Below are 16286 nucleotides of genomic sequence, written 5' to 3'. Positions count from 1 at the left end.
TCGAAAATAAACTCCAAGGAATTTCACCATTTATTTAGGAGACCTCACCGTCCTCTCCAACATAGTGCTTTCCCACAATAGACAAAAATACTTGATCAAGCGTAGTCTGGCTGACGGAATAAAATTCGATTCCAAGGTCTAGTCTGTTCGCTTCAAGGAGGGAAAATACTCTGCCGACGCTGACGCTCTCCCTGTTCATAGCGCTGTTGGAGCTTGCAGGTAGCCCGTCCGTAGGTTTCTTCGACTCCCCAGCGTCGCCAAAACTATGTACGATCCTGTCTGGGTCATCAGACCTGGAGTTAACGGATGAGACCGCATCAGAGTGTGAATTAAAGGCTTGAACGCTAAAACGTAATTGTCCATGGTATGTCTTCTGTTCAACAGATGCGCCAGGAAGATGGTCTATAATCCAACGGCGGACCTTTTCCATATCTTCGTCGCTCGTATGCGGGGCTGACTTATGGACTATGTGGACATGATAGGCGTTACCGTGTCGTTTGCGCAGATAATCGGTAGTTCCAAGAGCAAGCATTCTTTTCGCCATAATTCCGGCACGTTTCGCGAGAGCATCAGCCTCCTCCATGGAATGCGTGGTCAAGACTAGAGAGCGTCCAGGCACAACTGCTGCGAGGGTGCGCCACATGATTCGCTTGGAGGCGGCATCCATTCCGGACGAAGGTTCGTCAAGCAAAAGGACCGTTGGATTGCCCATCAATGCAATTCCAAGCGACAATTTCCTCTTGTTTCCTCCCGATAGCTTGGCCGCCATGCGATGGCGGAACGGGTGAAGACCAACTGCCCAGATAATTTCGCTGACGTTGTGTTCAACGTCCGAAATCCCGCGGATGCGAGCATAGAACCTCAAGTGTTCCAAAACCGTCATTTGATCCATCGCATCGAACTGTGGACATACACCTAAGTGAGCTCGCGCGGTGGCACGCTGCTTAGTAACCGATACATTCTCGACAAAGACCTCTCCGCCTTTCCGAGATGGTTGAATGTCACCTCTAATAAGACTTATAGTTGTCGATTTTCCTGCGCCGTTAGGTCCAAGCAATGCAAACACTTCGCCCCGTGCTACTCCAAATGTGACATCTTGGACAGCAACAAATTTCCCAAATGACTTCGTCAGGTGCAGAACCCTGAGGCCATCGCTAGAGCTCGAGACTCGGGTAAGTTCATTATTGAGGTCTTCATCCCCACTGAGATCCTCTTCTGGATCTTCTTCTTTGGTTTCCTTCCGGAATCTACGAAGGACAGGTCCACTATCCCACCAGATCAATAACCCGAAAAGAAATATTGACTGAAGAACAAGATAAAGGATAGGACCTCCGTATAACTTGATCTCTCCCGGGTATGATGCAACTTCTTTGCCTCTGCAGAGAGTGGAAAAGATGTTGAGGGCCGTAAACATGGACCTCGTAACATTGCCGATTGGAGCGAGAGCCGCAATCACAAAATGCATTGTGGTAATCAGACTGTTTACTCGAGTAGTCGGAGCGTAAGTCAGAACTGACATGTAGGCAATGAAGTAGAGGAGAAACATGACCCTAGTAATCCTTAGCATCGGCATCAACCTCGGTCGGGGAACAGTTACTCACGCTTGAGCGCCCGCAGAAAAAGCAAACGCAGCCAGTTGAGATTTTGCCAAAAGTGATATGACATATGCAAAGAGAGTCGCGGCAATACCGTAGAGGAGTAGGACAACAAACAGGTATCCCGGGTAGTACCATGTATCCGAGACCCCCCTAAAGATGATGATCACCAAAACACTGACTGCAAGTACAATCAGAGAATCAAAGCACAGATAGGCAAGCCAGAGTGGAAAGCTTCGGACCCCATTGCTATAGTGAAGTGCACGGACGTTCCTGAGTCGCTCGACAGTGAGATAAAGGGAGAAAAAGGCCGGGTAAACGGAGAGAGCTAGACCGAAGTAAACGATCAGCTGGAGAGCTTGGCCCGAGTTCTCGGCAAAAGGAAGCTCGAAGCTTTGATATTGCGTGCTGATTGAGACGTTCGTCAGGAGATTGTCCATTGCGTTTTGAACAATCACGGGGAGCGATATATCTCCGTTTCCCTTCCAAGCAAAGGTTGGCGGTGAGGATTCATCGCCCAGGAAGAAACCTCCTGGAGTTACGTTTCGGAAATTATTGTCGATATAATTGTTGAATTCCTCCAGTGTGTTAACAATATGTGTGTTGTTGAGAATTGAGGCATTGAAATTAGGAGAGGAGGAGCCAGGCAAAGAGCTCGCGAATTCGCCTATCGACGACGGTGTAACCCTGTTTGCTGGGCCAATAACTAACTGAAGATCAACTTGGGATAAGAGAGATTCGATATCGAATTCGAGCGTAGTTCCCGGGCCGGAACAGCCAGGCCGCTTGAAATTCTTCAGGAATAGTGTCACCAAACCAGCAGCAATGATAGGAATGAAGAAAGCAGCCAAGTAAGGAAGCCAATTCCGGCGGAGAATTGTGGCTCTTTTGCAAAACAAGACCCAAGTTTGCCGCGCCATCCCAATGCGTTTCCCGGTTAAGAGGTCTAGGGTTTGTTGGGATTCCTTGACATCACTGAACTTCTCGTCTTTGGGGAGGATTGGGCGGAGCTGAACCTCTTCCGCTACTTTCAGGAACACATCTTCGATAGTTGGGCCACTAACAGAGTAATCTGAAATTTCAAGTCGCTCCAGTTCCATAACAAAAATTGCCGCGTCTGAAGAGTCTGGAAGACTGTAAACAATGTGATCGTTCTGTTGTTCCGACGGTACACTCCTAAAGGTCGATACAAACGACTTTTCGGGACCCGGACCGTGATATACATGAACTCGATAACCCGACCCAAGGCGATCCTTAAGCTCGACACTTGATCCTGTAACTTTTAGGGAACCCTTAGACAGGATGGCAATATGATCCGCCAAAAGGTCGGCTTCATCCAAAAAATGCGTAGTCAGCAGAATTGTCCGCTCTCCCCGCTCAGCGAGTAAAATATCCCAGATCTTTCTCCTTGATATCGGATCGAGGCCCGAAGAAACCTCATCAACACAGCAAACGGACGATCCTCCAGTGAACATCATAGCCAACTGGAGCTTTCTCTTCTGTCCGCCAGATAAGGTTCGCGACTGGGCAGTTGTCTTTTTATCTAGGTCACATGCTGTGATAAGTTCGAGGAGCCTCTCCTTGGTGTCAACCTTGTTGGCTGCCTTCAGACTATTGAATATCCGAACATGCTCCAGGACGGTCAGACGATCCCATAGAACATTTCGCTGAGGACACAATCCAAATCCACCGCCCGTCTCGGTATAGTTAACCGCAACTTGTCCAGCAGAGATCTTTGAGAGGCCAGAAATCGCGTCCAGTGTGGTGGACTTCCCACTTCCATTAGCACCAAGCAAGACCATAATCTCACCCTTACCCACTTCAAGGGTCAGGTCGTCAACGGCCAATACTTCTTGCCGTCGGCTACCGAGCATCGGGCCGATATTTCTGTAAAACCAGTTGGGCCTGTATATTTTAGTGAATCTATTTAATGAAACAGCGGTCGTAGTTTCATTGGATCTTGTGGTCTTCCTGTCTTTGCACTGCGTTCCATAGAATAGCCGTTCAATCCATGCACCAAGAATTGGATAAACTAGGATCTGGATGATTAAAAAAATCCAAAAAGCAATCCCTGGGATGGTCCATGGACTTTCTGGGGCAGACTTGACCATATTGGTTGGAAGATTTTGTCGTTCCCAGCGTGCCATTAATATTGTGAAGTTGATGTAATTCATAGGAGGAAATAGAAGAGAAAGAATTGCAACGCCGCCGTTGCTTTCCGGGCCGACAATTTGAGAAATGATACCCAGCAAGAGGCAAGCAATAGTCACGGATATTCCACTGAGCTGCGCTCTTTTGAAAAAAGATGCACCAAATAATGAAAATGAGGATAAAGAAAGGCCGGCTAAGAGATGAAATATAAGCAGAATCCCGGGCGATGTGTTGCTGAATACGCCCAGGCTCAAGATGATTGCAATTACGATCCATCCCGGTGCATAAATCGCATCTAATGCGAGATGTGCAGCAACGGATCGGGCAGCCTGTGCTTGCCAGAGTGCATTATTCGGCATCATACAATCGATAAGCTGGCTCATGCCCAATTCACGTTCAGCTGCGACGAGGCCCGTGAGTTGATATGTCACACCGACAATGCCGATCAGAAACGCGATGGCAAGGATGTCAATAATTGCGCCCATATAACGAATGCGAATAGTCTGTCTTCGTTCTTCTGCAGTTTTCGACGTGTACGGGTATTCCAGAACCTGCAGGGTAAGGAGCTCGTTAGACCCCGTGCAAAAAAGTGCCATATCCGTAACGTAACGGATTGGTGGGAAGAATTCAAACCACTGACCTCTTGTTGGGGCAAGCCACCGTCATTTGTATCATCGACAGATGCAATAGCCCAATCCACTGCATGCTGGAATGGAATAATATAGATCTCAGCATCATTGTCAATATCCGTGGTCCGAATCTTGCCGCCGCCCAAGCTGCCATCCGCCTTGAGCGTATAATTCCATTTTTCATCGGGACCCTCGGTGGGAGACGAATAAAACACTGCAGCTGCTATGCAGTAACTGGTGCCTAGTAAGGTACTTTTGCAGGCATCGGCCAACTGATCCGGAGAAGAGAGGATTTCCACGTTCTTCCCACCCGATCTGACGGGCTCTGCGACCCGTGCGATCACCCGATCGATGGCTCCTCCAGTAAATCCATTGTTAACGAACACTACTTTGTCCCTCCCACCAGAGACAGCGCCGAGAGCGTCGGGCAAAGATCGGACGGGAGTTGGTTCGCCGATGCCAAATTCTGCCGGCGGAATGAACAAATTACGGGCGTAAGACCTGATCGGAACGTTAGGATATCCGAGAGGAATCGGAGACGAGCCCTTTTCTGATAAACGTACAAGAATGCAACGAAGATGACGGGCAAGATAAATGCGCGAATCGAGGTAGTAAACCAAGGGCGAACGAGCGTTATCAGGATATTTTTCAGGAACAAAGTCCAAACCTGGCGGAGGAATATCATGCTGTCAAAACGAGTCCCATTCCCGGACAAAGCTAACGATTCAAGATTATTAAAGGTAAAGAGAGGGAGCCGTATTTTACTGTTGAGGCGAATGCCATCAGGAGAGAGAGACAAAAAGAGAGTGACCGCGCGTGTTCATTCAAGGTGAATGAAGCGAAAGAGTGATTGCAGGCAGCCGTTTTCCCCAGTTAGCGACTGACAGGGGGATGCATTGCGATCAAGGGCCTCTTGTGCCGGGACACACAGCCTTGATGGCGGTTTCATCCCGACAGATTTCCAGCACGACAGCTGCCGCAGCAAGACACCCCCCGGCTCCGTGAACTTCCATGGTGGAGAGCGCCAGGCCGTGTGAGTGGCCCGGGAGGCCTCGCGTGCGGGTGGAGCAGACCGCACGCCAACCCTCGCTTGCGGAGGACGGTGGCGACTGAGCTGCTCCGGACGAACCCCAGGGGAACAAGAATACAATAGTACTCCGTAGTCAGTGGTTATTAGTTACCAACTCGGGGTTTGAGAGCAAATACGTTATTTTTAAAAACTCTTGTCATTGCTGTCAATCTCCACCGTGAAACCAACACCAAAGTCAAGTGTGCACACATCGAGAGCAAGTTAGCAACACAAGAGCATAAAATGAAAAATGATGGCGCTCCTATTAGTTATGGAGTACTCTGTACTCATAACCACAACAGGCGCCCAACAGAGTACTTTGTGCAGACACATCGCAGTCACTGCTCCCTGTACTCCATACTTACGGAATAAATATAGACCCAATCCTAGAATATGGCGGCATTATTCCGCCTCCTGATGGGAAATGCATGGCTACTCAACGCCTGACGTCCAAAATTCATCTCGACCAGAAGTAGAGAAGCATACAGGTTATTTTATACGCTGTCTATTGTCTATATATCTCACTAAATGCTAATCAAGTAAAACCGGCATTCTGTAACTACACAAACATGCAACTAAAAATCAAAATCTTCTGAACATCAAAATGTGTGAAAAGCAAATAGCCTCCTCTGGGTAGGCCAAGTTTTAGACATGAGCCCCAATGTATGTGTTTTTGCCTGATGAGAAAACTTTTTATACACAAAAACAGACAGAGAGGTTTAAACACAAATAGTAGGGGAAGGGTAATTACACATGTAGAAAAGAATGAGACGATCTGCCATATGAATACATAAATGCACATAAACAGCCGTCAGTTGGAATTAGAAACTACTATTTTGAAATGGCAAAAAAAAAAAAAAAAAAAAAAAAAAGGAAACAATGAACATCCGCCATATGGATGTCATCGCTATCACGGGTCCGATCGATAGCGGACGCTAAGATTATGCGCTTATATATATATATATATATATATATATTGGATGTTTGTACACACATCATCTCCGGTTGAAGTTGAGATATCGCGACTGTAAAAAAAAAAAAAATGAGAATCAGTATGGCCATCCAAATATTTCATCAAGAATGAAGGCGATAAATCTTACCCCGACGAACAGCAAAATCAAATTCGACGCGATGAAGCACAGGAAAATACCCAAGTCTCTCCACCGATTGCTGAATTCCATGCCAAAAGGTTTATAGAATTGGTCTCCCACCTTATATGCACAGTATTCGCATATATCGGTGGCATTCTTTACCAGGTACCCAGGGCCACCGTTTGCGAAGAACTCTTTCATATACGAGAAGCAGTCCTGTCCCGGAGGCGGGACGAATCGGTTCAGTTCCTCCGGCTTGCAGGTCACCGGTCTGTCATGCAGCTCGGTAACGATCATGCCGCTCATCAACCGAGTAAAGGGGTCCAATTCGTACAACCACACTCGCCAAAATTTAGGAATCTGAGGTCTAGGAATAGAGACGCCACAGAAAAGGAAGAAGATGATGATAACTGGCGGATTCAAAAGCATAGCAATAAATGTGCTAGGCGTCAAGGCTGAGATCGTCTGGCCTAACGTGACGGCGAAGAACTCGGTAATTAGGATCATGAAGAACTGATATCCGGCCCGGCTGCTAGCAGACTGCAAACCTGGGATATAGTAAAGCGGAAGGAAGAAGCAAACGGCGCAGAGAATACTATAGGGAACTTCCGCAAGGACCATAGACAGAGCGAAAGGGAATTGTTTATAAGCTTTTGCGGCAGATTCACGATAGAAAATCAAGCGAGACATGTCATACTTTGGCTCAACCTGTGCGAGAATAAGTGCCGGAATGACTGTAATTTGGAAGAGAACGAAGATGCGGTACTGGAGAGAGGATCGAGAATCATTCAGTTGGAGATAACACAGCCCAGTGATCAACGCAAGTGCCACATGGCTGAAAAGACGTGTAAATCCATAGTTTGGCGATCGCCAAAACGCAAGGTTGGTCCTTCGACACACAACTTTGATCTGATGCCATAACGGGGTGGCGTATTCCTTCTCGGCATCCGCAGATGCGGAAGCCCCTTCAGTTGCCTTGACACGCTCGTCCTTGATTTCGACAATCCGTTGTTTAACTTGCTCAAATTCGGGAGATGTCTCCCAAACGTCTCCCCAGTCACGGCTCCCGATCCGTGGTGTCTGTCCAGCACCGATCGCATCAAGCATCCATTCAGCCGGGTTCGCGTTAGATGGGCAATCGGCACCATTGCGGTGGAAGTAATCACGGAGAATGCGTGCATCCGTTCCAATATCACCAAAATATACACACTCGCCACCTCGTTGAAGCAATAGCAGACGGTCAAAGTTCTCAAACAGTGCAGAATTCGGCTGATGAATGGTGCAAAGGATCGCTTGACCCGCAGCGGCAAGCTTTCGGAGGAAACGGACAATGTTAAAGGCGGACTGACTGTCGAGACCGGATGTCGGTTCATCCAAGAATAGCAGCAGTTGTGGTTTGGCAGCGAGCTCCACGCCAATTGTAACACGCTTCCGCTCTTCGACCGATAGTCCAGTTTCTGGGTCACCGATAATGGCATCTGCCAGGTTTTCAAGTTCAAGCAGGGAGATGATCTCTTCGACGTATGCGAACTTCTCTTCTTCGGGTACCTCATAGGGTTGGCGAAGGGTGGCAGAAAACCGAAGCGCTTCTCTGACGGTCTGCGTCGGCTCGTGGACATCGAGCTGCTCTGCATAAGATGTCCCGCGCTGGAACGATGACCCCGGAGTACGTCCGTCAACGAGAATATCACCAGTGATAACGCCAATATTCTTTCGCGCGGCTAATACATCAAGAAGCGTTGTTTTACCAGCACCACTAGCGCCCATCAAGGCCGTAAGTTTCCCCGGTTCAACATATCCAAAGACGTTATTGAGCAGGCGGCGAGTGCCACCAGGAACTGGAACATCGTAGCATAGATCCTCCCAAGACAGAACGGACTTCGACTCGATCTTCAAGTTCGATTCCGATTCTTCCGATTTCTTCTCTTGTCGGTTTCGCTTTTTCTCCTGAAGTTCCGAGTTAAGCTTCTTCAATTCATGGGTCTCCTTCGCAAAGAAAGTTACGGTCTTGCCTCCAGCACCATATGTGAGAGCTTCACCCAAGTAAGCATTCGCACAAAGGAAAACAACGATGAGAACGACCATGATGCCCCAGTTCCTCCAAAGGTCAGCAGGGTCATATCGGAACTGAAGTTTGATGTAGTTTGAGCCTGGGATAATACTTGAACCCGGGTCGCCACCGGGAAGAGTGCAGACTTGATGCGATAAATTTGTGTACCCGGGTCCTGCTGGGATGAGAGACTCTGGGGTGCAGGTCATGTTCAGTCGCCCGAATTCGTTCATCATTAGCCCAGAAAACCCCAAGCCGACTGCATTGATGTAGAAAAACCACCGAAGCCACACTTGTTGATCCTGCCATTGGATGAGGTATCCGGAGGTGACGACAAACAGCGTGATGATGATGGACACACCTTTCAGGGCGTAATCAAAGTCTGGACAAACACATCCGACAGTACGGAAAAACAGTGTCATAGAGAGATACCCGGTGATGATGATGAGAACGAAGGTGAAGAAAGCTCCCGCATCCAGAACCAAGCCGCACATAAAATAGACTATAACACTGAAGACGAAAATTTGCACGGAAGCGAAGGCCAGGTCGACGGCTATTTGGGCAATCCAGAGAGCGCTTGGACGATGAAAAGTATATGCACGATGCTTGTTCACGATCGGCCGGCCCAACATAGTAGATGCCAACTCGCTAAAAGCTTGCAGAGCATTAAACAACAGCGAGATAAACAAAACACCGCCACGGGTAAAGGCTCCAGCGCTTGTCGTAGGAAGCTTGAGCCACACTGTACCAAGAACGATGGCCACGCCGATAGATGTGATCCACGAGACTGCGAGAGAGAACTTATCTTGCCACTTGATCAAGAATTGACGCTGCATCAGGGCCCAAACTTGAAGATAAAACGGAATTGAATAGACCGACGACTTTGACGTGAATTTGCGCTTCGCTTCGAGGTGAGCCATTTCGAAATCATCATAGACGTGCTTCTCCTGGTCCAGCTGGGCTCGGTATGTATCCATTTCCTGTTCAAGGGCCTCGTTGAATCGAGACTTCTCGAAAGCTTGAACAAGAGCATCTGGTGTCGAGGGAGTATTTTCTGCGTTTCGACCTTCCTTATACTCTCGCTCAAAGGGGTCGGTGCATCCAGTCAAATAGTCGGGGGTTGTCTGACGAGGCTTTTCCTTGAAACCCAGGTCCTCGAAATACGCTCGTGCTTCCTTTGTAGGACCAAAGTAGACCTGGCGGCCTGAGTCGATCACCATGACTTTATTAAACTGATCATAGATATTCTCAGAGGCCTGGTAAAGAGACACGAAAGTTGTCGTCTGATATATGTTAGTCAAAATACGGAGCGATTTGGCGTAATCGAGCGCAGTGGACGCATCCAAGCCTCGAGTGGTATTGTCCCAAGCAAGGACCGTAGCAGAGGTAACCATCATTTCTGCAATGCTGACGCGCTTTCGCTCTCCTCCAGAAACTCCACGGACAAACTGATTGCCAACAACGGTGTTGATCGTATGTTCAATGTTGAACATCTTCAAAAGGAGGTTAATGATCTGCAGCAATATTAGCATCTAACATCTGAAGGTCGGAGAAAAATCGACAAGCACCTTTTCTTTGAACTCAGCCTTGGACATGCCAGCAGGGCGCTTCCCGGGCGTCTTAGTGTCCAAGGCGAATCCAAGGGTTTGACCAACCGTCAGGGTTGGATGATGCACGTCATCTTCCTGATTATAGACGGCTTCGCCTCTGAAGCGTTTCGCAAAAGCACTGGCGTCAAAGGGCCCATACCGAACTTCGCCGTCAACGCCTGTATAGCCGAACCTTTGGTTTGCTATCACTTTGAGGAATGTCGTGCAGCCGGCTGAAGGTTTGCCCAGTACCAGGACCATCTCGCCAGGCTTTGCGACGCCCTTGAAGTTCTTCAAGATCTCAAATTCTTTACCTTTTCTCCCCAGACCAAGGATATGCATAATCGTCTGGGGAACATTGAAGAAGTCTACAACGGCATTGGGAAAGGTGCGGACAATATTTCTCACCCCGCCTATCCCTCGAACGGTGAGGCCGTCCCAGATGACCCCTAACGACATGGGTTAGCCTCATGCTTACCTATGATAGAGACGGTGCTCCTGGTTCTTACCAATCCGCTTAGGCCGGATGCCAGCGTCCGCTTCGGCGGTTCTGGAACCGCGGAGAGTGGTCTCAAGGTCAAAAGGTTCTCCTTCCGTTGACGTCTCTATATCTTCGGGCGTCTTCTCGTCGAGCCGGTTTGATTGTTGGCGGGACAGGCGTTTGGCCCGTTCAGAGATCCCCGTCAGTTGCTTGCTCAGCTGGGCGAACTCCTCCTCGGCCCTCTGAACGTCAACTCCACTTGTTGGTCGCGTGAGGCCCTGAGGGTTTTCATTTCTCAAGTTCTCCCTCCTGGCTTCATAGTCACTGCTGGTGAATAGGGTTTCTGCATCAGAGCTGTCCGTGGGTTCCCGGGTTTGCGGGGGCGGATCCCCAGAGCCACTTCCAGGCATTCTAACAGCGAGAAAAAGAAAAAATAAAATTTAACGAGATGAATATGTCCGCTTTGGCTGAATATAAGTTCAAAGCTATGAAATAAAGGAACGTCGGCAGAGTAGGATACAAGAAATGGTCAATGTTGAGGGTTCAGGACGCAACAACATCACCCTAACGAACCAGGTTTATAGGTATCAGGAGAGAACGGAAAATAAAGGTGCAGAGTGAGTGTTAAAAAAAAAGAAAAAAAAAAAAAAAAAGGAAGGAAAAAAGGCTCGAGCTTGGCTCCCTTGTTATACGGAGGTCTCCGTATGAGATGGGAACCGTTGCAAGAGTTGCGAAGGGAGAAAGAGACGATGCTGGGGGCATCATGGAGTTGATAACAACATAAATTTTCCTCCCTGTACGGGCGGTAAACCCGAATGGGTATGAAGGAATCCCCGGAACTCTCTGTCAAATTGGAAGTATCTTGGGAGCTGGGTCCAAAAAAAAAAAAAAAAAAAAAAAAAGGTAAAATAAAATAGGAAAAGAAAAAAAAAAATACGGCCCCACAGGCCACCAGAAACCCACGGCATGGTTCTGGCCACTGTTTTGCGAACTGGTTCAGCAATGGACTCTTGATATACGTATCTGTGGACTCTTGTCCATTGGGAGCATGGACAATCCATTACGTCAATCCGATCTATCTGAAAGCACGAATTGGGCACTATCCCGGGTGTGAATTTCCCGGCAGACAACCCCTAGCTTCAGCCATCCTGGGTATCTTTCTCACAAGGCGCGCAGGTCGACAACTCGACGGATCATGGACCGCCGCCACAAGCGATTCAAGGGCCGCCGCGCAGTAAGCCGGTCGGAGTTAAGACGCACGAACACGCCGATGTCACGTGGAACGGTGAACCCTAGATTTTTCCAAACACAGTTAGTCTGAGTCAGCGCGGGAAAAAGGCCGGCGGTGATTGGCTCCCCGGCGCAATACTAGCGGGATGACATGTGTCCCGGTACGTATTGTTACGACCGGAATTAGTCAGAATTAGTAATTTTAAAGTCCGTGCCGAACCTGGTGGGCGCCACTCGCGTGGCTCTGCAGCGTCCACCATTGGCCGGTGACTGGTGGCGGTGGGGTTCCCTCGAGTCATTGCGAGGCACCGCTGCCTTATCTGATCGCCCCCCCGGACACGGCCGCTGATGGGCGTTTCAGGGCGGCCGAGCTGGCCAGTTTCAGCCCACACCGATAGTCAGCAGTCAGGGTCCCAGGAGTGAGCGAGTGTCCATGAGGTCCTCCCTTTCGTCACGCCCTTTTTGTCACAGGTTAAAACCTGGCCCGGAGACTTTTTTCGTGTCCGCGTCCCGAGGATGCCTTAACTTGCAACACCTTAACTCCGTCGAACAGGATCTTGAAATTCCAGCTGGATCTTCTCGAACGCGAAGGATACGGAGCACCTTTTTGTTTTCTCCCACGCCTCTTTCCTCCGTCGAGTATATGCAATCACTCACCAACACACACTCAGAGATGGGGCTTTAGTCTTTGGACAAGAGAAAAGACATGCACGTTGGGAACTGTGGATTCGAATCTGCGTGCCGGCGATACGATGTCCTCAATGTGGAAGAAAATCTGTCACGAAAAACACGCGTGTTTTTTTGTGTTGCATTTCAAGCCACGTGAAGTACGGCTCGGGATCATCCCAGGAAACGATTGGACCATCCCGGATTTCCCAGGAATTGCTTCTGCCAAATCCATGGAAATGTTTCTTACGGCACGCTCTGGATGGTCGCGCTGAGGCATTCGCGGCTGGACAATGCGGTAGCTCAAGTGCGCCATCCCGATATATGCAGATCCCAAAATTGGGACCTTGATATGAAATCTCTAGGTTTAGTGCCCGGCTCCACGTCACAGTCAAGATGTTCTGCACAAACATACCTTTGGCTCTAACCAGATATCGAAACTCATTGATCCCCGTGTCGGGGAAACGTCATAACCAGATTCGGCTGTATTACGTCCGTTCTGGGTAGGAATCCATCTCAATTGTCCTTTTGTATCTCGTATACGGCGTACTGAGCTTGCAGAAACAATGTCTAGACATCAGGTCAGTATGTATTGACATGTAGCAGTATAGTACGATGCATAAAGTAGTTACATACGAATGAGATATTGTAAGTGATAAGAAAAAGAGAGGTAGACTCTGGTGTGGCCACAACAATGGATGGACTGGCTGAAATCAAGCAAGGAACAACTTGAATTTAGGCTAGTTCTTCCTCACATACTCCGTCCTCCATAGGAACGAGGCCCATCATCATCGGGAGCGTCATATAATTAAATTGGCGGTCGAGGGTGATTTGATATTTCTTCCCAGGCATTTTCCAAGCATCAGAATTGCTAATGTACATGGATAGTCCCGTCATGGCAAAGGCGGACATCACAAGAGGTGGCTGGATACCAAATCTAGAAAATATTAGGCTGGATCTCCCCAGAGAAACTTTAACTTGACCTACCTCCATTCTCAATTCGCACATCCTTTTCGTCTCAGAGGGCCATTCAGACATCACAGGTGCCATTCTACCCGTAAACTCTCATATCCAATCTTTGATTTCCTGATTTAGGAGATATTGAAAGCCCGTAGCACAGAGCTATCATGGTCTGATGCTGATTTGCGACGAGGGCAGCCGGGTGGAAAAGCCCTTTGATCCTGCTCTGTGTTCAATGCGAAAACAATGGTTTCTCCTCTGAGATCCTTCTTGCTCAAGGAGTATTTGCCGGGTATTTATTCCAACAATTCATTTTTGAACACACTCATCAACTTCTGTTGGAAATTTGGCCCCTCAGTAGGCTGCGCGCAACCCATGCTGCATCCTGCGTCATGCATGGTTGTTATTTTCAGCTTTTGAGCCTGTCTACGGAGTAGACTGGTTCAATTTCTGGCCAACTTGCGGCAAGTTCAGCTTGATAACCCTTCTCTTTATCACTTCATGCATGCTTTGAATCTGGCTGGCTAGGAATGCTATCCGGAAGCATGCTTGTCTCACCGTTGGCACGAGCAAGATATATAACAATGATCTGCAAAAGACCTGTTTTTGAAGAAGCCTAGACCGTTTTACTATGGGACTGCCGTGCTGACACCGTCCAATGCGCGCCCGTACTTCCATATACTTGTTTGCTTGTCACTGTGTGTTTCTGACGTAGAACTTCCCTGGAGTTGACAGCCGTTTGTTCAGGAAAAAGGCGACAGGAAGGCAACCAAGCTAAGAGTGAACGCTAGGCACACCTGCGTGGCAAGGATATGAGAGTAGCCCAAAACTCCGCCGCCGACTGTTTCCCACTGAAGACAGAATAATATATTTAGACCTCTGCGTCCTGCTTCATCCTCTTGAAAGAAATAAAATATTCCACTGGAATTGATGGCTTCTCTACCCCTCCCCCACAAAAGGGTGAAATGAATTTGTGTGTCTCGCTGCAAGACGTTTGTGTTTAAACATGGGCTCTCTCTGTCTCCTCCCACCATCCTGGTCTCTCCATCCTACAACAAATCATGAGGTGTCAAGCGAGAAAGGTCCGACTTCGGCTTCGAGGCACTCATCCAACAATTGCTTTTTTGTCAATACTCGACTTCTGAACAGTATGTATGCCATAAATCAGCTATTCCTGATAGACCGCTTTTGCTCTGACACATCATACCGTCAGGTGGCTTTGCCCATCCTCCTTTTGGCGCGAACGTGGCTCCTTATCTCGTGGCCTTTCGCTGGCTTCCTCATTTCAGGGATGCTGAAACTGAGTGCTCTTTTGCTGTGTGCTGATCCCGCCATTGATATCCCCAATAACGATGCACTTGATTTGCGATGCTGAGGCTCGTATCACCCCGACACCCCGTCCCTATGCTTTATTCGAGCCGGCTCAGCCAACAGTATGCGGCCAAGTACGATTCCTCAACCATGGGCTCCAGCGGTTCCTCTACTCAAGGGAGGTTATCGCTACTGTACACCCTTCTTCCCTTTTTTTTTTTTTTTTTAGCGTTGGTCGGGTAGCCACGCAGCTCCACCATCCTGTTTGACCGCACTGAATGCTACCAAAACGGCATGGAAATGCACCATCGGCGGTCGGGCAGTTATTTCGTCAGAGGCTCAAGTTTAGAGAGTTGCAACCCCGCCTCGAAGTGATTTGAAGAACCGGAATGTGTATAAAATTGAATCTGGGGCCACCTTCTCCACCGCTGGATAAATGCTAGCTGCAGGATGCCCCGTACTAAAGCTAACACTCTGAACTGTCTCGTCTCCATCGAAGAAATTGTCCACGGCTCTTTTCTAGCTTTGATCGTGGGCTCAACACCGCCAAAGAGATACCGCATAACTTAGCGCTCCCTTCAACCCATCGAACGCCATGTCTGCATATGAATCGAAAGTTCTGCGTTTCGTATTCAAAATCGACTTTATTGTGCCGAACTATGACGAGCAGTGCGAGATTCGTTTGCCCAACCAGGCATGGATTCCGCCTACGATTCCTAGTGCTGTTAAGACGGTTGGTTCAACCGGCTGGTATCGGTGGACACCAGCCGGTATTGAGAGAACAGAATGCCGTGGGGAAAAATTTCGGGTTTGTTCGCTATTTTACAACTCGGAGTGTTACCATTTCCTGGGAGTGCCGTTCGATTGCCGCCAAAAAAGCGTGCAACAGTCCCGGCGGAGAGATGGTATCGGTTGGCGCAGAGTGATGTTCAAATATCTCCTTAATGACCCTTATCCCCCAATTTCAGTCATGCGCTTCGATGTGAATTATAACGTCCTTGCCGGGAAGGGTTCTGATTCCTGGATGCCGCAACTCATTCCAGAGACATACAACCAGAACCAAGAGGACTACGACTATAGCAACACTGGAATTGCTGGAGATCTCTCCCTCCTCCTCGCTTTCGCGGCTTTCTCCTGTCCCCACGATGCCTACACAGTGTTAGAGGTCATTCGTCTGTCCTTCAAACCTCCAATTTGGAACCGGCACAACCTTCCGGCCTCAAGTGAGTTCTGACATCTGCACTTTAGCTAAGTGGTATAATTCGTGCTGACGACTTTTAGGGAGACACGGAACCGGCGTGGTCGTGTCCATCCACCTGGACTCCGACTCAAATATCACAGCGCAAGACTTACGAAACATCGAGGAAGGCAAAAATGGCCCAATAATCCAGGCTTGATCCCGGAGCAGGGGAGAACAAAAAGAAATATTGTCCCCTACCAGCAATCAGTAACCGCCATGGTATA

The 16286-nt window shown here is 48.6% G+C and overlaps 5 protein-coding genes across 5 annotated transcripts; 2 read left to right on the top strand and 3 right to left on the bottom strand.

The window, feature by feature from the left end:
- Positions 1-34: 34 nt before the first annotated feature.
- Positions 35-5361, bottom strand: CIMG_06624 (ABC transporter; the record flags this gene model as incomplete). The annotated part of the gene is made up of 4 exons (XM_001242727.2): positions 4939-5361; positions 4387-4876; positions 1602-4297; positions 35-1550 (listed from the first exon to the last, which is right to left on the bottom strand). Exons 1-4 carry the CDS (start codon positions 5058-5060, stop codon positions 35-37), a joined length of 4824 nt encoding a protein of 1607 aa, XP_001242728.2. The 5' UTR covers positions 5061-5361.
- Positions 5362-6279: 918 nt separating this feature from the next.
- Positions 6280-11065, bottom strand: CIMG_06623 (ABC transporter; the record flags this gene model as incomplete). The annotated part of the gene is made up of 4 exons (XM_001242726.2): positions 6280-6469; positions 6545-10099; positions 10154-10623; positions 10684-11065. The coding sequence occupies 4 exons, from the start codon at positions 11063-11065 to the stop codon at positions 6440-6442; spliced, it is 4437 nt and encodes a 1478-aa protein (XP_001242727.2). The 3' UTR covers positions 6280-6439.
- Positions 11066-12663: 1598 nt separating this feature from the next.
- Positions 12664-13589, bottom strand: CIMG_06622 (uncharacterized protein; the record flags this gene model as incomplete). Its single annotated transcript, XM_001242725.2, has 4 exons — positions 12664-12912; positions 12967-13121; positions 13307-13475; positions 13539-13589. The coding sequence occupies 4 exons, from the start codon at positions 13587-13589 to the stop codon at positions 12664-12666; spliced, it is 624 nt and encodes a 207-aa protein (XP_001242726.2).
- Positions 13590-14863: 1274 nt separating this feature from the next.
- Positions 14864-15197, top strand: CIMG_13069 (uncharacterized protein; the record flags this gene model as incomplete). The annotated part of the gene is made up of 2 exons (XM_001242724.2): positions 14864-15016; positions 15066-15197. 2 exons carry the CDS (start codon positions 14864-14866, stop codon positions 15195-15197), a joined length of 285 nt encoding a protein of 94 aa, XP_001242725.2.
- Positions 15198-15417: 220 nt separating this feature from the next.
- CIMG_06620 (uncharacterized protein) lies at positions 15418-16219 on the top strand (the record flags this gene model as incomplete). Its single annotated transcript, XM_001242723.1, has 2 exons — positions 15418-16045; positions 16104-16219. The coding sequence occupies 2 exons, from the start codon at positions 15418-15420 to the stop codon at positions 16217-16219; spliced, it is 744 nt and encodes a 247-aa protein (XP_001242724.1).
- Positions 16220-16286: the final 67 nt, after the last annotated feature.

Source organism: Coccidioides immitis (genome assembly GCF_000149335.2).
Source record: "Coccidioides immitis RS genomic scaffold supercont3.2, whole genome shotgun sequence".
In the NCBI taxonomy this organism is placed as follows: Eukaryota; Fungi; Ascomycota; class Eurotiomycetes; order Onygenales; family Onygenaceae; genus Coccidioides; species Coccidioides immitis.
The sequence above is the reverse complement of the archived record's forward strand: the minus strand, read 5'-3'. Positions and strand labels throughout refer to the sequence as shown.